The sequence below is a fragment of the Paramormyrops kingsleyae genome, chromosome 11, assembly GCF_048594095.1.
Source record: "Paramormyrops kingsleyae isolate MSU_618 chromosome 11, PKINGS_0.4, whole genome shotgun sequence".
Taxonomy (NCBI): domain Eukaryota; kingdom Metazoa; phylum Chordata; class Actinopteri; order Osteoglossiformes; family Mormyridae; genus Paramormyrops; species Paramormyrops kingsleyae.
In genome coordinates, this window is record NC_132807.1 from 6,808,343 (window position 1) to 6,832,913 (window position 24,571).

At 40.5% G+C, this 24,571-nt stretch overlaps 2 protein-coding genes across 4 annotated transcripts; both read left to right on the forward strand.

Annotated features, from left to right (window-relative positions):
* The first annotated feature begins 52 nt into the window (after positions 1 to 52).
* On the forward strand, positions 53 to 12,793 carry LOC111844932 (long-chain fatty acid transport protein 2-like). 2 transcript variants are annotated; one of them, XM_023813862.2, is made up of 10 exons: positions 53 to 581; positions 5,856 to 6,065; positions 6,405 to 6,563; positions 8,833 to 8,957; positions 10,133 to 10,327; positions 10,506 to 10,596; positions 10,711 to 10,909; positions 11,101 to 11,198; positions 11,459 to 11,589; positions 11,838 to 12,793. In XM_023813862.2, exons 1-10 carry the CDS (start codon positions 569 to 571, stop codon positions 12,012 to 12,014), a joined length of 1,398 nt encoding a protein of 465 aa, XP_023669630.2. In that variant the 5' UTR covers positions 53 to 568; the 3' UTR covers positions 12,015 to 12,793. The 2 variants fall into 2 exon arrangements, with proteins under 2 accessions (XP_023669630.2, XP_023669629.2); XM_023813861.2 differs by lacking the exon at positions 53 to 581 and adding an exon at positions 4,154 to 5,080.
* Positions 12,794 to 16,632: 3,839 nt separating this feature from the next.
* LOC140593432 (long-chain fatty acid transport protein 2-like) lies at positions 16,633 to 24,555 on the forward strand. 2 transcript variants are annotated; one of them, XM_072717932.1, is made up of 10 exons: positions 16,633 to 16,820; positions 18,980 to 19,189; positions 19,724 to 19,882; positions 20,934 to 21,058; positions 21,661 to 21,855; positions 22,025 to 22,115; positions 22,214 to 22,412; positions 23,103 to 23,200; positions 23,705 to 23,835; positions 23,948 to 24,555. In XM_072717932.1, exons 1-10 carry the CDS (start codon positions 16,718 to 16,720, stop codon positions 24,122 to 24,124), a joined length of 1,488 nt encoding a protein of 495 aa, XP_072574033.1. In that variant the 5' UTR covers positions 16,633 to 16,717; the 3' UTR covers positions 24,125 to 24,555. The 2 variants fall into 2 exon arrangements, with proteins under 2 accessions (XP_072574033.1, XP_072574032.1); XM_072717931.1 differs by lacking the exon at positions 16,633 to 16,820 and adding an exon at positions 17,972 to 18,831.
* The last annotated feature ends 16 nt before the right edge of the window (positions 24,556 to 24,571 follow it).

The window sequence follows — 24,571 nt, forward strand, 5'->3', positions numbered from 1 at the left end:
CGAAAGACGATACGTTGCGGCAGCACATTCTTATCAGTCCCCCCGCCCTGGATCTAAGAAAAGGGGGGAAAAGTGGCGCAACAAGATGGGCTGACTGAAATGGCGTTTATATAAAAGCGAAAAGGAGAAATTGATATTTAGTGCGAAAACGTAGCCTATGTGCAGCGCATAAAATATGCTTTTTAATTGAAAAAATACCTTAACGTACTAAATTTTCATTCCGTGCATTTAGAATGGATTGCTATATAGCCTAAGTTATTTTCAGGAATCTGCAGCTGCGGCCATCGATTAAATATTTTCAAATCTGCGTGCTAAGTTTAACCAAACAAAAGTCGTTTATTCTCTACTAAATGCGTAGCTAACGGGTCCTTAGTCTAACGATTTTCTGTCATTAACGACTTTGTTCACCACATTCTTATCGATAGACCTACACATACGTTTTACACAGGGATTTGAACAAAAATGGGCAACCATGCGTTAACGCCATCCCGTCAAGAATATATTGTAATAATCAGAGAATGTGGGAAATTATAATTTTCTTCTCCATCGGAAACATGTCTGAATAAAAATGCGGTGGCAAGGTGAGTTTTATGAGTGATCGCGGTGATTTAATTATGTCGTACTTGCCTGCGCTTGGTTACATGCATGCATTTCAACACAATCTTAACGAAAATGATGTAGACCAGGCCCTCTGGTGGCCCAAAACTGGCTTTGAATCGCCCGCTTTTAAAACCTTAAGTCACGCATATCAGCCCCCTAGCAGAACTCCGACTAAGCGACGTGGCAGAACGTGATATAAAAACCGTACCTTTCAGCTCAACCTACTTTGCCATTTAAGATATCAGGGGCTGTACGTGACGAAAAGCTTTTTATGTAAGTGGTTAAATAACCGTTATAATCTGGATAACTGAGGGGATTTATGCATGCAAATCCGCGATTGCAGAACTCGGATTTAATAATGGAAAACAAGAATCCGTGTCATGACAAAATGATTTTAAGAAAATTGTTAAATAATTTCTTAAATAACCTTGATACTGCTGCAACCTTCTAATCTCCGGTTTCTGTTTAAGGTTGAGGCAATAGGTTACGGTATTACTGTGCCCAGTTACCCCTGCAGAATAAAAAAAAAAAAAAAAAGAAACTATCGCAGAAATATGTTATGGCTTTTATTTCTTTTGACTATGGTACCGTTCCAATCAGATACGCCGACGGGAAAAACCCCACTAAACCAGAATTTTGCACTTTAGATATAAAAACATTTTCCCAAATATTTATTCAAAAAAAGCATTTAAACTCGTTATACAGGTGAGGAACTTTCAGATTTCGTTAAGTAGTATTTTTGATAGTACTAAAACTCCCACAAAATGTCACTGTATACCGGATGACATAGGCGATATTCGTGATATCCTATAGTTCCACACATTAAATGTTACATTTGGCAATGCAGGAAGAAGAAGAAAAAAAGCTGTTGATGAGGCAAATCCACTGTTGTGGGTAAACAGGTTGTTGGGGGGGTGATTGGATTGGTCTGGTCTGGAGATCCAACATGGCATGCTTCCATGGGGCCCAAAATCCCTTCCATGGGGCCCAAAATATTAATATAAATAGATCATATTTAGTATGCTTGGACCTAGTGGTTCATTGGTGTATTGCCATCCATAATGGTATTGGGATTCATGTTTTCTGTAGTATTAATCAACAAGAATGCTGACATTGTAATTAAGGTCTTTGCTACTTGTCATCTTTGCATTTCTCATTGTGAATTTAGAAAATTTACCTGCTGTCCAGAACCTGAGTAGGTGAAATGTCAGAGTATTCTTTGAACTGCAGATAAGGCCTTTGGTTTGACCAAGAAATCCCTAGAATGGGGACAACACTCCCACAAGGTCAGGCAGCAGCTCCCAGCATCTTACAGGACATTGCCTTCAGCCTGTCATTGAGTTTTGGTGCCAACTGGTACATTCAGGACCAGCAGCTGCAGGTGGTCGAGCACGAGAACTCTTCCACTCTTCTCATCCTGGGCTTGCATATTGCCAGGTCCAACTGCCTGTCCCTTCAATAGGTGGCTAATCACCGCCTGTCCATAATCTTCAATACACCTCATACTATTTGCCATGAATAACCCACTTAGCTGTTTTTGACATCTTATTCTATTCACCTATTTAATTAATGCCACCAGAAATGTGTAATCAGAAACCGAAATCTAACAAAAAATAATCAAGAAAGACGTGGAAAACTCTACTGGACCCTCTAGATGGCACCACCTAACAGCATTCCCCATCAAATATGACAAGTCTAAGATCTAAGGTACCACAACACAACACACAGCAGAGACACTGGGAAGCATGGCTTAACCGAACAGGTTGCCCTAAATTCTAAACATGATTAGACCCCCAACGCAAAATGGACTCAAAACTCCACAACTAAACAGAAGGAAAACACAACAAAGCTCGCCTTCACTACATTCTCCTCACGTACTTCTCTTGTTGAATATACCCAGTTAAATGTACCCTATAAAACCCTAATTCAGAGGTTTCTACAGTTAGAACTAGATGGATTACATTACATGAACTGGGTGTGTGACATTAACTGGGTTAGCTGAAGTGAGGCTGCTGGTGATCAAATCTATCCCCCCTCCCCCCGCATTCCACAGCATTCCTCAATAGTGCAACTTCAAAACAACTCGGACCATGCAGCCACATAGTGAATTTCCAGGTTTGACCCCCCCAGCCAGAACAGAAAAATCTACACCCCACGAAATGTATTTATGTCTACAGGTCTGCTTTGATTTTTGTGTTATATTTTTTATTTAAAGTGCCTTCTATATTATTCATCTTCAAAATAGCACTAATCAACATGGTATAGTTAATTACAATGTAGTGTTTTGAAAATTGTATTCTTTAGATATTAGAAGACATCTTGTAATGCTCACATTCATTCAATATAAGATTTTTAAGTAAATCAGATTACCTGTTTTGGTAGTGCATAACTACACTGCCCGTCCAAAAAAAAAAGTCGCCATTTGAATTTATATCAGCAAATACTTAAAAGCCAATGACTAGATCATTATTACAGTCCTGCAACGTTATGCAGCAATTGTCACACCCCGATCGTGCTGATCCTCCTGTGCCACGCCCCCGCCCCCTCGTTAACCTCATGTCGATTCCCTGTGTTTAACAGCTGTTTCTCATTGTCTGTATTAGTACGGTGTATTTAAGTCCACGTCAGAGTTTGTTTCCCGAGTTCTGTCATTGCAGTGTCGTGCGCTATATTGTTGTATTTTCGTGTAGTGCCGTGGTTTCCCATTAAACCCTTTCGTTTAACCCCGTTCCTGCCTTTGTTCGCCTGCTTCCCTGGTCCGTGTTCTACGCCATATGACAGCAATAAAGTGAAGTCAGCTGAGTATACCTGAATCTACTGAATTGCCAGGTTACACCTCCATCCATCATTTTCTTCCCTGTTGGCATAGGCATATTCCAGGACAAGAATGCCAAGATTCAATGGGTTCAAATTGTGAAAGAGTGGTTCAGGGAGCACGAGGAATCATTTTTAAGCGTGACCTGGTCACCACAGAGTTCTGACCTTAACCTCATTGAAGGTCTCTGGGATGTGATGAAGGAGGCTTTATGGAGTGGTTCAACTCACTTGTCAGTACAGGATCTTGGTGAGAAATGAATGCAAATCTGGATGAAAATAAAGGATGAGATGTTGCATAAGCATGTGGAAACAATGCCATGACAAATATGCGCCATAATCAAAGCTAAAGACGGCCCAACAAAAAATTCAAATAGCGACTTTTTTTTTGGACGGGCAGTGTGTAACCTTTATTGGGGCAAAGATATTCTTATTTGAGTATGAAGGGTAATTTATGTTAGGCAGTAATTATTTATTTATTATTGGACTGCAGTAATATTATTTTATAATGACACATTTGTTATATCTAGTAATTATTTTATTCATGCACTGCTTTACCATATTGTATTATTTTGGTTCCTATGTGCTAGTGTTCTGGGGGGTGCCGTTTTGGGGAAAACACTTGAGGGAGAGAGCTAAAAAATAAAGCTGAGTCAAGGCCGTCCTGCCGTTGTGGTTATTCTGCAAGGAAGACTACAAAAACATTATCAATACTCTTTACTTCATTGTAACCCGTTTTATACCCACAGCCTCTGAGACTGGTGAGAGTCGAAATAATAGGGTTACAAGTGTATAAGATACTTAAAATGACTTAACTGTTGGCCTATAATCTGACTTTTAAATCAAAGCGTTTACAATACCCACTATCACTGTTTATAACTTTACTAAATATTGATGCACCGCTACAATTTTTAAATAAGCCGACTGGCTAACAGAAATGTAATACGGTTGCGGGAAGTCGGCACAGCCTTTGTAAGCACAAGAGTACTCGAAATATGACAGTGCAAATCACTGAAGATCACAATGCTCCGCCTTCACGCTGGAAAAAAAACTACCGATTTAGCAAAGTCCACACTTATTTGGAAGCTAGGTGTACTCGCTATACTTCAGAATAATGCTCTTCTGACTTCATTCAACTGGTGGATAAACATAGTTCGGCAATAAATTCATGTGCATCTGATTTTGATTACAATGTACATTTTCTCGGCATTTCTTGCCACCGTGGTTGTATTACCACTGGTTATAAATGTGTATTTTCCTTACTTTTGGATGGACTGCTTGTATATGGTAAAAATTATAAGAGCTTTGATCAAGTTTGCTAGGCGCACGATGGGGAAAAGATTATTTTTTGTATTAGACAAATTCTACGAGCAAGTGGCAAAGCACCCCGAAAAACCATTCATCATTTTTGAAAATGAAACGTTTTCATACCGGGAGACAGACGCAAAAGCCAACAAAGTCGCCCAGGCTTTGAAAAGGCACAGCAGGTTGCAAGCGGGGGACACGGCGGCGCTTTACATGGGAAACGAGCCGGCGTTTATTTTCACCTGGCTCGCGCTGGAGAAGCTGGGCTGCTCAGTGGCTCTGCTCAATCACAACGTCAGGTCAAAGTCTCTCCTGCACTGTTTCGGCTGCTGTGGGGCAAAAGTCCTAATTGCAGCTGCAGGTAAAAAGTGAAAATAATTTCATTTAATTAACTAGGGTGATTTGCTTTGAAATGTTTATTTCTGTACATCTGTATGTAACCTATTTATTTAATCCTCAGCAACGTTACGGAGGAATATCAAATGCATTGCTCAGCCTGGGGAAACACTAACCAAACTTTTCTCTTGAATCAAAATGAAATGTGTATGTATGTGTGTTTAATGAGAATGCCCAGTGTACAGTGTTTCTTTTCCAGATCATTCTTGAATCATACTCCTTCTTGAACTGGGTTTAAACGAAATACACCGTTAAGTACATTGGTCTCTGTCTGATCACAATGTTCTAAGTCAGGGGTGGGCAATCTTATCCGCAAAGGGCTGGTGTGTTTGCAGGTTTTTGGGATAACCTGTAGGTCAGCTGTTCAAACCCAGGTGTGAGGACTCTTCAGCCAATCAGTCCTCTAATTAGTAATCTAATTAGGGAGTTGCAGCGAAAACCCACATACACACCGGCCCTTTGCGGATAAGATTGGCCACTCCTGTTCTAAGTGAACATGCATGTAGACCTTGTTTGCACATGGAAATGGGAAGTTCAGGACCAGAAAGTATAAATCCAGACCATGTTTCAACCAACCAGTTGAGGATAAAGAGTCACAGTCACAGAGTATTCAGAGTATACTGTTTGGTTGGAACAAAACCTTGGTCTGGATTTGTACTTTCCACCTCTGACTCTTAGTTTTATGTCATAACTTTAGTCATAACTTCTTCGCTCCTCCGTATTCCTGCCCCACTCTTCAGACCTCACAGATGCTGTGCGGGAAGTGCTCCCCGCCTTGCAGGAGCAGGATGTCACTGTGTTTGTCATGGCAAAGGAGCAGAGCACCCAGGGTATGGTGACCTTGCTGGACAAGGTGGAGGCGGCGTCGGATGAGCCCATTCCGCTATCAGCCAGGTCGAACATAACATTAAAAAGCCCAGCTGTTTACATCTACACATCTGGAACAACAGGCACGTTCAACTCCTTTCCTGTAACATCAATATACATTCTTCGAACCATTTATGGCACTTTGTGTTAGTTCAATTTCAGTGTGTTTCGGTATTTAATCATGTTCAGTTATGTTAAATTTCAGAACTACCCTCATTCAGTGTCCTTATGTAAACCATGTGTTTCTGTGATGTTTACATTTTGCATGCATGGGTATCGGCTTTGTTAGGCATGAACTGGCAGCATTTTAACTGTAGCCGCATATGGGTGAGACATGCAGAAAACTCCAGCTTTCCAGTGCAGCGTCAGTCAGTCCTGAAGCTTTAACTTTAAAGCACTGCCTCCCTGCACCTTCACTCCAGGCCTCCCGAAAGCAGCTGTAGTCAATCAGCATCGCCTTCTGATCGCCATGGCGGTGCTGACGACCAACGGTGTCACTCCGAAGGACGTTGTTTACATCAATCTGCCTCTGTATCACGCTGCTGGCTTTATCATAGGCTTCCTTGGATCCACAGAAATAGGTAAAATTTACTTTCTGTCATAAAAGGTGGAATACTGGGCAAGCACCTGTATTTAGCCGTTGAAGCTCAAAAGTGGGATTAGCATGTAGATATATCTAAGGATCCAAGACATTATACTTTTATATAAAAAATACATTACCTGAATTCTAACTGTGGTCTGCACTACACCTCATTCTGACTAACAAAATGTATGTCAGTCACCCTGGACTGTAATCTTCACTCTCTTGTTTATATTCCTCATTTTAGCATTAGTCTTATTAAAGGATAATTATTTAATCAATAATAATAATAATAATAATAATAATTGATACTTTATTGATCCCCGTGGGGAAATTATCTTTATGCCTCCCCCAACTCTTTGTAGACTAAGCTGTCCGTGAAGGGCAGCCACCTGTTGTGGTGCCCAGGGAGCTGGGGGTTAAGGGCCTTGCTCAAGGACCTGCAGACGTGCTGAGGCTGGGTTAGAATTGGCTATCTTCTGATTACAGGCACACAGGCTTAGCCCACAGTGCCCCATGCTGCCCCCAATGTCCAGTTTCTTCCATATAAGGCTGATTGACAGGTGATTTCGTTGATATGACAGGTCTAGCTCTGTAATGGTGCCAGGATGGGCCTCGCTCAGCCAATTACAAGCCTGGCACACCCCAAAGCTTGGCAAATGTCAACCAATCACAGATTTGATTATTGTAAAGAGGAAGGAAGTGAGCTTCTTTTTAAGGGTGAACACCCCACAGCCCCTGCAGAGTATCATGTAGCCCTCCCTTCATATTTGACCTGCCACCAGCCCTGTTTTGGCACAGTAATGAGTACAGTGACCTCATATCTCCAGGGCTGTGGGCTTCATTCTTGCCCCTGGCTCAGTGTATATGGAGTTTGTATGTTCTCTGTTATGGTGGGGCATGATGAAGGAGCGATGATCCACGTAGCAGAACTCAACAAAAGGGGTTTATTTAACAAAACAGAACGCAAAGGAAGAAACAGAAAATAAATGGACTGTGAGGGGTCAAAACAAAACAGGCAAAACAGAAACTAAGTCAGGGAGCAACACTGGGAACAGCAATACTAAAGGCAGAGAGGAACACAGAAAAACTGCAGTAACTGACATGGGATAACTATCATGACAACAACTAACAATGACACTGCTAACACTGGGAAGCAGCCACAATGACCCACTGAGGAATAGAACAAAAGCAGGCACTTATATACACAACTAACAAGATATGACACAGGACAGATGAGAACCATAATCAAATTGACCAATCACTAGGACTCAGGGCAACAAGGAACAGGTGGGGTATATTACAATTAACAAGCATTAGAGACTGGGAAACATTAATAAACACTGAGGGCTAACAGCAATATGAAAGACTATGAACACAAGCAAAACAGAACATAATAAAACAAGGCATGGGCAGAGTAAACCGTAAACAGGGAAACAAAGCAAAGACATGGATAAACAATAGCAGACACCAAGGGATAAAAATAAAACCAATATATTAAACAAAAGCCAGCCTCAAACTCATGACAGAGGGGTGTCTGCCTCTAAGCTGCACCATCAAGCCACAGAGCCACAAGGTGGCTGGAGAAGCAGGGAAAACAGCAAACAGGAAGCCCAGCACAAACTGCTGGCCAAACGGGGAAAAGGCACTTGGGACAGGGTCACACGGGCACCAACTCGACCGCTAACTTAACATCGATTTCCTCTAGGTCCATAAAACAGTTAAGTAAACTGGTATCTCTAAATAGTGTGTGTACTGCCATGGGCTGTCATCCATGCCAGTGTCCCCTGCCTTGTGCCCTGTGCTTCCTGAGACGAACTCCAGGTTTAATGGAACCTCTTGAGAGGTCTGCTGTAGCACAGTAACAAGTTTATTTCAGATGCAATTTTTTCGTGAGGATGCAAGTGAATGAAGTCTTTGCATATTATCTCCAGAACTAGAGCTTGGGTCAGCCAGAAACCAGAAGCCTTTACCTTTTTGTTGAATACTTATCTAAGTGGGTTAAAGTTCGATCCTAATCACTACTGACAGTAAAGATTGTATTATAGTTATTTATTAATAGACTGCGGAGTTGAATTGAAACACACGGAACCACGTAGCCCTAAGAAATCAATTATATAATTTTTTTAGTTTGTTCATTATTATGGAAAACAATACACATCGGAATATTTGATTTCTACTTCCACTGCTGATATCTGGCATTTCAAATAATAACTGTAACAATGTAAAAACTGATAAAGGTTTTCTTTCTATGTTTTGGCAATTTTTAGGCACAACAATAGTATTACGACGTAAGTTTTCAGCCTCCCAGTTCTGGGATGATTGCAGAAAATACAACGTGACAGTAATCCAATACATCGGAGAGATATTGCGCTATCTCTGCAACACACCAAAGGTACGTCTGTTTAACATTTAATGCGTAATGCCTGGAAGCCGGTGAACAATTTTACGAATCAAAACAATGTTTGCACCATACACTGCATATACCACCTATTTTAAACTCTATAAATAACAAAGAAATGTCCATTTACAGCCATATGGAAGTATGCATACTGGAAATCAAATTATGATTTATTAGCTACTGTATTAACTAGTTAAGAGGGGGAAATATCTCTGTCCAGTTAGAAATTTGATAGAGGATAGCGAACTGAATGTGTCAGGTGTTTTTCTCGGAACTTCTGACAGCTGCTTTCCTTGACGGCCTCAGGCCCGCTGCGCTGTCTTGTCCCCGCTTAGCCCGGGGATGTTTCAGCTGCGCAGGGGGGCGTCCCCCGCTTACGAGGCAGCTGTCCGGCGCCTTTTCTCCGAGCATCTGCTCACTTTCGCGTCCACCAAATTTGGTTGTTCGCGGATACCTGCCGCTCCTCCACAAAGCTGTCATTCTTTAGGACTGGTGTCCACCAAAACGGTCCTAATGTTGAACTACAGACCCTGGAATTTAATGCGTCGTTGTTTTCGTGTTTCGTACTAAATCTTTTTTCCTTTAGCACATTCAAATTTTTATGCAGAGAAAAATAGATTTATTACGTTTTACCATGACTGTCGAATTCTACTTGGCGCAACTTTTAAAGAGAGATTATATTATAAAGAGTGGCATTTTTAGGGGAAGGAGGGGTAACTTTTTTCACTATCCGATTTATTGTGTATTTCAACGTTCCCCTAGATTTTATGAGTGTCACGTGGCCATGCAGGGAAGGGTAAGGGGCAACTTAAACACTCTCACTTTGGCCATTGAAATAGTATCTGCACATATCACAGGGGATCAGGTCACAGCTGGTCACGCGTGTCGTTCCCCAGCCAAAGAAAGTAGCTTTTAGCACCGTAGATGTGTGCCCCTCTCAGAATAGCCAGTGGCCTTTACATGGAAACACTACGCACAGGGAGGGGGAAACCCAAACGTGCGGCAGCGCATGACGGATCGCAAGGTTTCCCAAACGCCCTGGTTCCAAAAGATGTTATTGTGCACCAGCTTTTTTTGTTAAATTCATTATAATATTGCAAAAATGGTGGCACATAATCTTTGTAGCTTTTTTCTGTAGTTACTGAATGCGATGTTTTCCCCACACGCAGAGAGACAATGACAGAGACCATAAAGTGAGATTAGCCATTGGAAATGGCGTCAGAGCCAATGTGTGGAAGGAGTTCCTCGACAGGTTTGGTAACATTACGGTCAGAGAATTCTATGCCGCCACAGAAGGGAATATTGGGTTTGTGAACTACACAGGCAAGATTGGTGCCGCCGGAAGGATCAACTTTCTGCACAAAGTAAGACTCAGAACTTCAAATATGAATATAAGTAGAAATCAAGATAATAAACGTAATTGAGACTTTCCACAAAATATTTCTATGATAGACACACACATACAATACTTAATACAATGAACATAAAATGCCATTCACTTCCATAGCACTCATTTAATCTGGCTTCTTGTGTGTGCTTTAGAAACTATACTCCTATACACTGATTAAGTATGACACAGAGAAAGACGAGCCAGTCAGAGACTCCAGGGGTCTGTGTGTTGAAGTCCCAGTAGGTGAGTTATTTTTAACTGTAAACATACACTCATGGTTGTATATGTATTTCTCAACGTTTTTTTTTTGGAGTTTTAAAAATGTTTACATAATATGTATGTTGTTTTTCTTTAAAGGAGAAACTGGACTTTTAGTGTCCAGGATTACCAGATTTGCCCCTTTCTCTGGATATGCGAGGAATGCCCAGCAGACAGAGAAAAAGGTGCTTCGCGATGTCTTTCAAAAGGGAGACGCCTACTTCAACACCGGAGACCTGCTGAGGTCTGACCATGACAACTTTATCTACTTCCAGGACCGTGTTGGAGATACGTATAGGTACTTCCTGATTTCACAACGACAGAACTACACTTCAGTATTTTTGCACATTACTTCTGTGGGTAGTTGACACTATCAAATTAAGTAAATCACAATTTTATTAGGACAATTAATGGGGGAAAAACTGCAACACAGTGTCTGCCCACTGTCATTATTCGTCCTAAATAGCTGTAATCTGTATAAATTCACAGATGGAAAGGGGAGAATGTAGCCACAACAGAAGTTTCTGATGTTCTCACAATGTTGGACTTCATTGAAGAAGCAAACGTTTATGGAGTTGAAGTCAAAGGTAAAATAATGTTCTGTTCCTAAGACACAGACACAGCATTTTCTCATAATTATTATAACAATTTGAAACTGTTGTTAGATGATCTAGTCCTCAGGGACCAACAGACAGTCCAAGTTCTCGCTCATCGGGAACTGGGAGGGAGCAAAAATGTGGACTGTCTGGCAGGGAGCTTGGAGGGAGTAAAAACGTGGACCGCTGTGCGTCCCCGAGGACTGGATTGGGAATCACTGACCTAGTCAATTGTCTTGCTATCTATAAAGGTCACGAGGGAAGGGTTGGCATGGCTGCTGTTACACTGAAAAAAGAAGAGCAATTTGATGGTGGTACAATGTTCAACCACGTTGCTTCCTACCTACCAGCTTACGCCAGGCCTCGCTTTATCAGAATTCAGGTAAATGTTTACATATAGCCTTGTTTAAGAGCACTGGAAAATGCTGCTCCTGTACTACATATGCAATTGGAAGAATGGATGTAAAATCTAGTTGCTTGCATAAAAATTGTAACGTAGCAAATATACTTTTAGTACATGACAAGGAGTCCGCCTAGTGGACAACACTTGTCATTGCATGTGAGAATTGTAATTTTGCAAATTAAAAGAGGCCAATAGTTGTCTCTAACATGGACCGTTTTTAACTTCAGAGCTCCTTAGAGCTGACCGGAACATTCAAGCAGATGAAACTGAAGCTGGTGCAAGAGGGCTTCGGTCCAGCTGTGGTCCCAGATCCTTTATTTATTCTGGATGAGAGCCAGAAGACATACATACCAATGACAGAGGAGATTAATAAGATGATCCTGTCAGGGAGCATGAAGCTTTGAAGCTGTACAGTAATATAACGTAGCACTGTCTATGAACGGGTATTGCGTCCAAAGTGGGACAGAATATGATAGAGGGTTTTAAATGTAATTACTTTTTAAATCATGTTTACATCACTATAATCCTGACTAGAACTGCAACTCAGGGATGTAAACTCTTAAAGTAACCTTGGAAAATCAAACAAGCCCAGTAACCACAACAATAATAGGTATGAAACAGACAACAGAAAAAAATATTAGATATATGCCTTATATTTCTGGGACCCGGGCTCGAGATTCTGCCATGGCTCCATACGTTGCTATGTTCTTCTTGTGTCATCATGGTGTTTCCTCTGATTACTCTGGATTTCCCCCACAGTCCAAAAATACACTGAGGTTAATAGGAGTTACCAAATTGCCCATATGTGTGTGTGAGTAAATGGTGTGTGAGAGTGCCCTGCGATGGGTTGGTGCCCCATCCTGGGTTGTTCCCTGCCTTGTGCCCGTAGCCTCTGGGATAGACTCTGGACCCCCTGTGACCCTGAATATGATAAGCGATTGCAGAAAATGGATGGATGGATAACGTAGACTGTTTAATTGCTTTCAGGAAAGAGCTGAAATGTTTACTTAAACTATAATTGTACAAAGGGACCCGATAACTGTATCCAAGTATATAATTTGCTTTATATAATGAATTGTAATTTTTTTGTAATTACAGAAACATTTTGAAACAAGTTTAAGTGCTTTGAGACAATTTAATATTATGAAAATGTTTTACATAAATAAATTTGAATTGAATTGTTCAGATGCATTCTGCATTCCATGGGATTTACCGACAGCAAGAGAGCATGGATGGCACAAAATGATAATTTCGAGTAGGCATATAACAGGGGAAAAGTGCACCTCTTTCTTATCGTGTGTACTTTGCGGTACAAGCTAAAACACAAATAACTATGGGTCATTGTGGTCATCTTGCTTTTCCCATCCTGGGGATGTGCTGGGAGGGGGTACCTGAGTACTGCCCCCTTTTGTCTGAACAGTTGAAAGTACCCCCCTTTTAGGGCTCCTTTTTGATCTCCGACAATACTGCAAGTTTACCGAGGAGGACCCCCCCCCGGGCAAACACCTGCCTTTCAACACTCTCTGTGTGGCCCTGCAAACCTGTATTGGGTGTCGAGCATTGTTCTTACTTTTGAGCAACGATTAAAATGCTTCTTTTGTCCAGCTATCAAATAAACAAGCTCAACTCAAAGAAACAGCTCAACTCACCCTAGAGGACTGATCCAATCAGTGCAATCAACTCTAGTTTCTCTTTGGATGGATGTTTCCATCCATGTTTCCATATTTCAACAACTATCAATCACAAAACATGGGAGAATATTATGAAATGAAAATACAGCAAATAGTCTCCAAAGATAGAGACTATTTTAATTGGTCATCAAAGTAACTTCATTTAAAGATTTTTGATAAATTAAGAAGGAAAAATCAGTAGTGGATACACTTGTCAAAGAATGACACTAGAGGAGGTGAGACCAAAACATCTGATTGGTTAGGCCCGCCCCTCTTGTTGTTTGAATCCACCTCCTCCAAAATCTTATTGGTTATGTCTCTGAATCAATCATTTTGCCTTCTGCCTTCAGAACATTTTTTGTAAGTAAAACTCCTAAGATCATTATCCCTCCTCCACCAAGTTGGCACAATGCAGGCAGGCAGGTAACGTTCTCCTGGCATCCACCAAACTCAGACTCGTCCATGAGACTGCTAGACAGAGAAGCGTGATTCGTCACTTCACCTAACACATCTCCAGTACTCCAGAGTCCAGTGGCAGCATGCTTTACACCACTCCATCTGACACTGAGAGGCTTTTATGCAGCTGCTCGGCCACGGAAGCCCATTCCATGAAGTCCGCGGGACACAGATTTCATGCCGGGGTTAATGCCAGAGGGAGTTTGGAACTCTGCAGCTATTGAGTCAACAAAGCATTGGCGACTTTTACACACCATGTGGCTCAACACTCAGCGATCCCGCTCTTTTGCTTTATGTAGTCTGTCACTTTGTGGCTGAGCTTCTGCTGTTCCACTTTGCAATAATACCACCTAGAGTTGCTTGTGGAATATCTAGCAGGGAAGAAATTTCACAAACTGACTTATTGCAAAGGTGACATCCTATGACAGCACCATGCTTGATTTCACTGAGCTCTTCAGAATGACCCATTCTTTCACAAATGTTTGTAAACCTGACTGCATGGCTCGGTGCTTGATTTTATACACCGGTTGCCATGGGTCTGAATGAAACACCTGAATTCAATGATTAAGAGTCCCAATTCTTTTGTCTATACAGTGTATTCTGATCAGATTAGCAGCCTATTTCTTTATTGGCTGAGTCATCCAGGACATGTGACCAGATCACTGAATTAGCCCCTCCTTTTCAATGCCAGCTCCTCCAGTTATTGATGGGTCATGTGACCACACCCTGTAAACAGCTACTGCCTGGTCCTGGACTATGATGGATAGAGGCTACACGCACCTTTTGGGTGTGGATGGTAACAGCTGGCTCTGATTGACAGCTGAAAATGACTAAATGATTTAGGACGCGCGTTCTTAAAAGCTTCAGGGTTTACGAGTCATTTGATGTCCCTTATGCTCTTATGGTGTGTGTATTGTTTGACCCTGTGTATAACTACTGATATAACGCGTGAATTTGCCTTCGTGGGATTAATAAAGTTCACCGTATCTTTTAACACGAGGATAACTGTAAATGAACGCCGAAGAACAACACAATGTAGAAAACCTGGTTCCAGTAACTTATTTATAAATATTTACCTTATGGATATAGTTTCAAAATGTTCCCAAAAAGGAGAACTTTATGGTAGGTTCCATTATTCAAATACTATTACAGGCAACCAGCGAAACTCTACCCACACAGCAGCTCATCACTGCCAAATATACGAGAGCGCAGACGCATAGATAAACCGAGCAAAACAGACACTACGAGCGCGCACTGCGCCTTTGGAACGCAGATAAGAGCGCTCGCTTCTCGCAGCCTCGCGCTTGATTCACCGTTTCTCGCGCGCTTCTTAGTTTTCTGCTCGTTTCTGAAATCCGTGCGCGCTTCGCAATTTTCTGCTTGTTTTGTAATTAAAACAGGAAATTACGTCAGAGATTCAAGGCGTGGTAGCTGATTTCTGAGACTGTCGATTGAAAGCGCACAAAAGGGTATGGCTGCAAAATGATTTTTTTCAGTGTTAAGGCAACTACTAGCCAGTTAGCATACGTTGTCTTACAGTAAACACATTTCTAGTTTTACAGAGCCTTTCATGGAGTTATCTTATGAGTGTCAGTTTCTAGTATATAGTTTTTAGTTGTTCTTGTGGTCTTGAGGAGAACGTTTCTCGGTCTTCTTATGGCAAGGCAAGACAAGTTTATTATAGGCCTAATAATACACAGCGGTTATTTAATGTGCTTTATAAAAACAAGATTTTAAAAAGTTAAACCAAGACAAAAAAAGCAAAATGGAAATAAAAAAAGCTTTTAAAAATTGCTTAGAACCTAAAAAATCTGATTAAAAGTGCAGTATGTCATGCCCCGCTCATCCGCTCCTCCCGTGTGCCACGCCCCCTCGTTAAACTCCTGTGGAATCCCCGTGTTTATCAGCTGTTTCCAGTTTTCATTAGTCCAATGTATGTAAGACCGCGCCAAAGTATGTTCCCCTAGTCCTGTCATTGACGTCCGTCTTGCGTTTCTTCGATGTTCCTGTTTTGTCTCCCTTCTAATAAATCCTCGTTCACCCGATCTCATGGCGTCTGTGCTGCTTCTCCGCCGAAAGAATTTTAGTAAATGTACAGCTAAAAATCAGGCACAGTTAGAGGTTTTATTTTATATCACAATGTTTTATTGGTTTGTTTTATTTAGTTTTTTTAGGCTATCTCATCTGAAAAAAATTAACATTTGATTCCTGATGTCGTGTCCAGTGTTCTTTTTTTCCCCCATCCAGCATTTATTAACAATCACAGTTTTGATATGATTTTAACACAGAATTGTGCTATTTTTAAATCCATTTTACTCTTTATTCACACATACACACACATAAATACTATATATATATATATATATATATATATATATATATATATATAATTACCATGTAAATAATTTTTTATATATACTTTAAGCCTTAAAATACCACTCCCACGTGCTTTAAACACATGTAAACATATTAAAACACACTCAATATATAAATATATATAATATATTGATGTCGGGCTAAGGATATGGGTAACAATAATAATATGTAATGTACATATATACATACACACACACACACACACATCGCAGAGAACTGTGATGCGTCGGGGGAAAATCCGCGATATACTATAGCGGGGGCGCGATAGGTGAACCGCGATATAGTGGATGATCACTGTATGTAATACATATATGTATGCAGGGGCGCTGTAAAGGGGGGGGGGGTAAATGATGACGATTCTCGGGGCCCATGACTGAGAGGGGGCCCAGAGAAGCCCCCAATAAAATTGTGGTGCTGATAGTAAAAATTATTAACTTAAAATTATTCTATTTGTTGTTTCCTGGTGTCAAAAAATGTGTTTGTTTAGGAAACACAAACGTCCGTGAGCCCCTCTCCCCCTCTCGATTATCATAAAATGGTTCAGTCCGCCCAAATTGTATCCAGGCAACAGCTTGACTTCACTTATAGCGCCGGCAGAAGTGAAAATGCCTCAAAAATCTGGAAGCCAAAAACGGAAAGAGAAAAAAATAAGACAAGTGAAAGAGGCAAAGGGTCGACAGTATGTTACCCAATATTTCAGAAGAAAAGGTGGGTTTGTAAGTAGGACTAAATTGTTAGTGGACCGCCCGTGTGTCAATGATCGTAGCCTACGGTTTAAATATTTATTTACACAAATATTTAAACTAGTTTTAATGAAAATTCATGTAGTTTTAGGAAAAGTCAGGGAGCAGCAAGGCTTTGTGATTTATTTAGACAAAGTTATTGAATATGCAAATTTCAAAACGGTCAAAATGACGCCTTGTTCGTTCTAGTGTTAAAGATAATTACCCTAAGTTTAAATGTTGCGGTTAAAATGACTGCTGGTGGCCGTTCTAGTGTTAAAAGTGCATGATAAGGGAACTCAATTTTCTCCCCATGTTAGATCAAGAAAACGCTGGAAAAAATAACAATACACAGTTTTAGTTAAACGTTCAATGCAGTCAAACGCACTTTGTGAAAATCATGCCTCGTTCCAAACAGAGTCAAATGAACCAGCAGCAGCAACTGGTCCGGCTGTCTCCCAACCCCTAACAGTATATACATTATACAGTACTGAAGTAGTGCAGTATTACAGAGGACAAATTACGGGTGTGGACATGGGATGGAGTTCAATTGTCTGATTGACTTAAATATATGAGAATGATAGTCAAAATAACATAAAAGCGCATGATTTTATGTAAATTAATATGAAAAAAGTCTCAGCTGTGTTGGGGGCCCTGTCAAGATTCTTTTCATGGGGCCCAAAATCCTTAGCAGCGCCCCTGTATGTATGTCATACATATCTATATGTATGTAACAGTGGTTATATAGAATAAGGGGACACGCGCACTGCGTGCGTACGTTAGCGAGTTATGATGGTTGCGCAATTAATTTTTCCTTTTAAATAAGGGAACATCAGCGCTCTCGCTACGCTACCACGGCCAGGATGCTAATAATTTCAAGAATAACAGGCGAGCATTTAGCTTGATTAACTTAATCTGGTATTTTAACATTTTAATAAACCAACAAAGGCCAGATTAAGAATTTTTCATATCGTTACAACACTTTATTAGCACTAATTTAGCAATTAGGAACCGATTCCCCGGTTGCACGTCCCGTTGTGGCTGAGCGTGCATATAGCTAAGAGTGCACGTTCTGCAGCCATACCCTTTTGTGCGCTTTCAATCGACAGTCTCAGAAATGAGCTACCACGCCTTGAATCTCTGACGTAATTTCCTGTTTTAATTACAAAACGAGAAGAAAATTGCGAAGCGAGCAGAAAACTAAGAAGCGCGTGAGAAACGGTGAATCGGGCGCGAGGCTGCGAGAAGCGAGCGCGAAACGGTGAATCAAGCGCGAGGCTGCGAGAAGCGAGCGCTCTTATCTGCGTTCCAAAGGCGCAGTGCGCGCTCGTAGTGTCTGTTTTGCTCGGTTTATCTATGCGTCTGCGCTCTCGTATATTTGGCAGTGATCTCACTCCATACTGGGGATCGTCTCCGCAACCCGCGCGCCTTACGGTACTGCATGGGCTCTCACTGGGTGTAACTAAGATCATTAAGGGAAACCTTGCTTTCAGGCGAATATGATGTATTAATGGTGTTCAGCATGTTAACGCTGTACGCTGCTCTTGCCGGACTCGCAGTCCTGCCGTTTCTCCTGTGTTCCTGGTTTCCTTACTTACTCCACGATTTAAGATTCTTCTTAGCAACAGTTCACGTTGGCGTTTTTATTTCGAAATGCAAACGAAAAAAGCCTTGTTATACCGTAGTGGACTGCTTTTTGGACAAGGTGAAAAAGAACCCGAACAAACCCTTCATTGTTTTCGGTGATGAAATATATAGTTATAAGGACGCGGATAAAGTCAGCAATAAAATTGCCAGAGCTTTGCTGACACACGCTCGCTTGAAAGACGGCGATACTGTCGCAGTTTTCCTGGGAAATGAACCCTTGTACGTGTGGATTTACTTGGCCCTGGCGAAACTGGGCTGTGTTGTTGCGCTGCTGAACTGCAACATTAGATCCAAATCCCTACTGCATTGTTTTTCTTGTTCGGGGGCCAGAGTATTAATAGCCGCAGCAGGTAAGAATCTGCATTTGGCTGAAATACATTGTAAATCGTGAAGGGACCGTTTGGATGATGATTATATAATAATAAAATAATTAATTATTATTTATTATTAATATTGACTGCAGTAATAGAATCAACCTACAAAGTCATGTTCTCCTAGATTTGAAAAGCGCCGTGGAAGAGGTGTTGCCGGGGCTGAAGGAGAGTAACGCCTCGGTGTTCATTCTGGGTGAAGAATGCGACACCCAAGGAATAGAAACACTCTCGGACAAAATCAGTCAGGCCTCCGATGAAGCGATATCCCCAACCTGTAGGTCAAATATTACTTTGGAATCCCCGTCAGTGTACATCTATACGTCAGGCACAACAGGTAATAATAACTGTGGGATATACTTTGGACTGTACCTTTTAATAAAATCCTAACAACATTTTGGTTTATAGCATATTGTTATGAACATGCAACAGGATTATCACAAAAAGGACTGCCCTATAATAAACACTGAATAGCCCTAGTATTCCAGCCGCTACAGTGTTTTAGGTGACAGGCTTTACATCTAATGGTCTAATTTACTTTATTGTAAAGCCCGGCTTTATGAATTTAAATAAATATGAAAGCTGAACAGGAACATTCATGTGGCAGAAACATATTTTTTACACATATGTTATCTGGGATTTTCGGTCAAACTTAGCACATTGAGAATGTGCGCATCTACAGCAGAGGTCACATTGCACCTGAATAGAAAAGGACATTTTTAATAATATTCTAAAAGATTGCGGTATAAATACAAAAACAGAATTCTTTTAGAATTCTTCAGCTTGAAACATTTCTTTCATAAAGCAGATTAAGGATTACTATAGTTTAAATCAAATTTTGTTTCTTCAGTATGGTTTTATGTGTTTCAAGGACTTCCTAAGGCTGCAATGTTAAGCCATGAGAGGGTCTGGCTGATGTCTTTTCTACAAAAATTAAATGGAGTGACCTCTGGCGATGTGATGTATGTTTATCTTCCTCTCTACCATTCCTCTGGATTCCTTATGGGACTTTGTGGTGCAATTGAAAGAGGTAAAGTGTGAAACCTGACCGACCCAGCAAAAAAGTAGGCAAGCATTTCAGCAGGAAAGTACAGTACTGAAATTATGCTTTTATGACTTTTGCAAAATGACTAGCAGAGGCACATTGGAATGCTTTTTTCACACATCCTGCCTTGTTTTCCTTTAAGCCATACACGAACACACATATCAGCCACAACTTTAAAACCACTGACAGGTAAAGTGAATAACATTATATATTATATATTAGGCAAATGAACAGCCAGTTCTTGAAGTTGATGTGTTAGAAGCAGGAAAAATGGCCATTTGGAAGGTTCTTGCCAACTTTGACAAGGGCCAAATTGAAATGGCTAAGCAACTGGATCAGAGCATCTTCAGGATGATCATGTCGGTTATTCCTGGTATGCAGTGGTCAGTTTCTAGCAAAAGTGGTGGAAGGAAGGGCAACCGTCGAACCCAGATCTTAATCCGATCAAGCATCTGATGGGGATGCTGGACAAACCAGTCTGATCCATGGAGGCACCACTTTGCAGCTTTGCAAAGAATCTGCTGCTGATATCTTGGTGCCAGATACCCCAGGATGCCTTTAGAGGTCTTGTGTAGTCCATGCCTTGAAATGTCAGATCCATTTTTTTTTGGCATGAGGGGGATCTATACAATATTAGAGAGGTGGTTTTAATGTTATGGCTGATCTTTGTGTATATACACAATCACAGTTGAGAGTGAAACTTGGGGTCACACCATTTATCTGACGACTTGGACCAATTTGGTGTGTTAAGGGCCTTTCTTAAGAGCCCCACTGGAGAGGTGACTGTTCTGCCAAGGATGGGATTTGAGCTGGTAACCTTCCAATCACAGCCACGGCAGCCTAACATGCTGAGCCGTCCCCCAAAGGATTATGGGATTTGGATCTGGCCCCATCTTTACCTCTCCACTGCGACTGCCCGTGACAGTCACACGACACCCTACTGCAGTCATTCTTACCTCTTAAAGATAAAATTCTCTTGTAAATGGGAAGTTTAATGTATGAAAATACTCATCCCCATTTTCCTTCCCACTTTCAGGTGTGACCATTGTGTTGAAACGCAAGTTTTCCGCTTCCCAGTTCTGGGATGACTGCCGAAAGTATAATGTTACCGTGATGCAATACATTGGAGAAATAATGCGATACCTTTGCAACCAACCAAAGGTAATTGCTAATCTCTGAATAAAGCACATTGCCAAATCAACAGAACGAAGAGAAGCACGTTTTGTACTTTGAGTATGAACACATTATTCTTGAACTTAATAGGTTAATGTAACCTATTCTTGTAGATTAGTTGTTAACCATATTTTTAAAAAGCACCTCTCAGTTTTACAATACCATTAGTCCAGCTGAATTTTAATAGATGAAATTCTGGTTATGTCTTTCTTATTGAAGCACAGAGCAGAAAACATGGCCCTTTGGAGGCTGAACAGGATTTTGGATGGAATTTTTAATATCAAATTGTACATGTTTTGTGGAGTAGAGGCCTAGTATTTTGAGTTGTAGTATCTTTATATGTTGTCGTGAACTTGTTCATCTCCAAACAGTACATTTGTAATGTAATGGGATTGTAACTTTATTTTTTAATTAAATGAGAATATTTTATAATACAGATTTTTGGAAACCATTTGTATATTTGTAAAATGCATGTTTAATTCTCATTTGTAAAATTGATATATACTAGTTGTAGCTAATATACATTGACTATCAGGAAGAGAGACACCATTTATGATATGTTTATTTACCTTATTATATTTACCTTTTAGAAAGACAATGACCGAGATCACAAGGTCAGGCTTGCTATCGGCAACGGCATACGGACAGATACTTGGTCCAAGTTTCTGCGGCGGTACGGAGATGTACGAATCTGTGAGTGTTATGGTGCGACAGAGAGCAATATTGCCTTTCTGAACTACATCGGAAAACTTGGTGCATGCGGACGGGAGTGTTTTCTGTTTAAGGTATGAAAGCAAAACATAAGGCAATTCTAATTTAAACCACAAACATGGAGGTTCAGAAAATGATGTACAGATTGTAGACTGAATGATGAAACATAGATATGTGTTGTAAGAATTACTGTCTTTTAATTTTTCTCTTATAAAATCTAATTTAATCATTTGTGTTCTGCAGATGTTTTGCCGTAACGCTCTGATTAAATATGACACAGAGAAGGAAGAACCAGTGAGGGACTCCAGAGGGTTCTGTGTGCAGGTGCCAAAAGGTATAAAACACAAACTTCATCAAACTCCTCCTCTGTAAATTATACAGGAGTAAAAAGCCACGGCGTTTGGTGTCATTAACCCTTTTCACTTGCTGTAGGAGAAACCGGGCTTTTAGTGGCGAAAATAACCAAAATCACTCCGTTCGCTGGATATGCTAGAAACCCGCAGCAAACGCAGAAGAAGCGGCTGAGGGATGTGTTTCAGAAAGGTGACTTATATTTCAACACCGGAGACCTCATGAAGATTGATCACGAGGGATTCGTCTACTTTCAGGATCGTATTGGAGACACTTTCAGGTTAGATGAGCAAAACTGCTGAACTCCAAGTAATCATGGCCCAAGAAGTGGTCATTAGTACTACATTTTTGAGCAAATCTTCTTTTTACTCCTTATAAGGAATAAGGATTAAAATTTTATTATTTATGAATGTGGTTTTACACCTACGGTTCGCATTATAGGCAGAAATAATATTAAAACACTCTTCTTTTATAAGCCAAGCAAAACTAACAATGTAAAATAGTGATTTGTTTTTAATTGCAGCACCATTTTCATAATGGTTTGATGATGAATCTCTCATGTCACTTAGCTGCCTGCTGATGCTGTAGATCATTGTAGTTCCGCACAGTCGTGTAACTTTGGTGACTGACGTTGCCTCTCTGTGCTTCATATTGCTTCATGTTCGAAGACTTGTTCTAAAAATCTTTTCCTTTTTTCAGTAGTTTATTTTTTTTTTTATCACAATAAAACTTCCCACTGTCTTGTACTTTTCCCACTAACAATTCCCTTGATGTATAAGACTTCCAGTTTCGCCGACTCACTGGGCTGGTTTGTTTTTGTGCCAGTTTTCAGTAAAGAGGTTTAGTTTTACCTTAATTGAAATCACATTCCAGATTCACACTAGATTGACACTTGATTGAGCGTTTTTGTGATGGATTGCCATGTGATTATCAGTCTTTGGAGAAGTGTGACTATTTACTCTCGTTTTAGATGGAAGGGGGAGAATGTTGCCACCACTGAAGTTGCTGAAATTCTGATCATGGTCAATTGCATTAAAGAAGCCAATGTGTTTGGTGTCAAGGTACCAGGTAATGAAGCAGAACTCGGGTTCTGTCATCTGAAAGCAGAGTTGAGCTACATTGTTTGTGTCATTGATCTCACAATCACGGTAATGTTGTTGTGCATTTTGGGAAAAAAACACCTCAGTTTGGAAGGTGGCAAATATTTTATTTTGTGTGATTATTTTATATGATGATTTTTATAATAATAATAATAATAATAATAATAATAATAATAATAACAACTAGTGTGTGATTGTGAGTGTGCGCACATGCCCTGTAAAGCATTGGCATCCTGTTCAGAGTGTCCCCTCTGACCTGTGCTTTCTGGGATTGGATCAGTGGTCACATGACCCTGCATTGATTAAACAGCTATGGAAGTTCAGTAAGTCAAAGGTTTCTAAAACAAATGAATCTCTTTTAAAACTTTGCAGGTTTATAATTGTATGGCAGCTTTTTCCTTTTTTATATTTTTCTTCTGCTTTTACATTATTTGATTCTTTTCTTTTACGTTATTTGATACGTATCTTTCAGGACATGAGGGTAGAGTAGGAATGGCTGCACTTTTGCTGGAAGATGGTCAAAATTTTGATGGAGCCAGGACCTACGAGGTTGTACAATCCTATCTCCCCAGCTATGCAAGACCTCGATTTCTCAGAATCCAGGTGAAATGGAGTACAGAGCATTTACTTTTAGATCAGAAGAACTTCCCTGAAGTTTATTCTTTTTTTTTTTTTTTTACAGAATCTATCTATTTATCTATGTTTTTCCCCCCAGAGTTACCTGCCTGTCACTGGGACATTTAAGCAGATGAAGGTAAAGTTGGCGGAGGAAGGCTTCGACCCAGGTGTGATTCAGGATCCTTTGTACTTTCTGGACGACAGCAAGAAGAGCTATATTCCACTGGCACAGGAGGTGTACGAGTCAATAAGGGACGGCACGGTGAAGCTGTGAACCATGTGCGATCTGGGGAATTGAGCTTTAAATAATAATGATTATTTAAATTACAATGATAATTACTGCACATGTGCAATGAAACTGTGTTTCCCACCAAAGTTTAAAAGTAAAAAATTACAATAAATATGAAAATAAAAATAAAAAATTATATATACAATATAGATACACAGTATCAAGCTGAATAGTTAAAGTGCTGCAGTGCAGTCATATAATATTTTATTATGATTAACAGTGTAGACTTTAAAAGAAATGGCAGCAGTCATACAGATAAGAATTAGTAGCACTGTAAGCGGTTGTTGTTTGGCGGGCCGGATTGGCAGGTGGCTGTGTACCGGATGCTTGGGGTGCTGTGGTGGGGAGGCATTTCCTAAAATTACTGAGTGAATCAACTAGAAATGCAAAAGCCAATAAATGCGTTTTTATCTGAATACTCCGAGTGCTAGT

Excerpts from the sequence above, each read along its gene's own strand:
- LOC111844932 (XM_023813861.2), top strand. The coding sequence starts at position 4,606 with ATGTACATTTTCTCGGCATTTCTTGCCACCGTGGTTGTATTACCACTG. Across the intron at positions 5,081-5,855 it reads AGTCCTAATTGCAGCTGCAG|ACCTCACAGATGCTGTGCGG; the intron begins GTAAAAAGTGAA and ends CCCACTCTTCAG. Across the intron at positions 6,066-6,404 it reads CTACACATCTGGAACAACAG|GCCTCCCGAAAGCAGCTGTA; the intron begins GCACGTTCAACT and ends CCTTCACTCCAG.
- LOC140593432 (XM_072717931.1), top strand. The coding sequence starts at position 18,345 with ATGGTGTTCAGCATGTTAACGCTGTACGCTGCTCTTGCCGGACTCGCA. Across the intron at positions 19,883-20,933 it reads TTGTGGTGCAATTGAAAGAG|GTGTGACCATTGTGTTGAAA; the intron begins GTAAAGTGTGAA and ends TCCCACTTTCAG. Across the intron at positions 23,836-23,947 it reads CTCGATTTCTCAGAATCCAG|AGTTACCTGCCTGTCACTGG; the intron begins GTGAAATGGAGT and ends TTTTCCCCCCAG.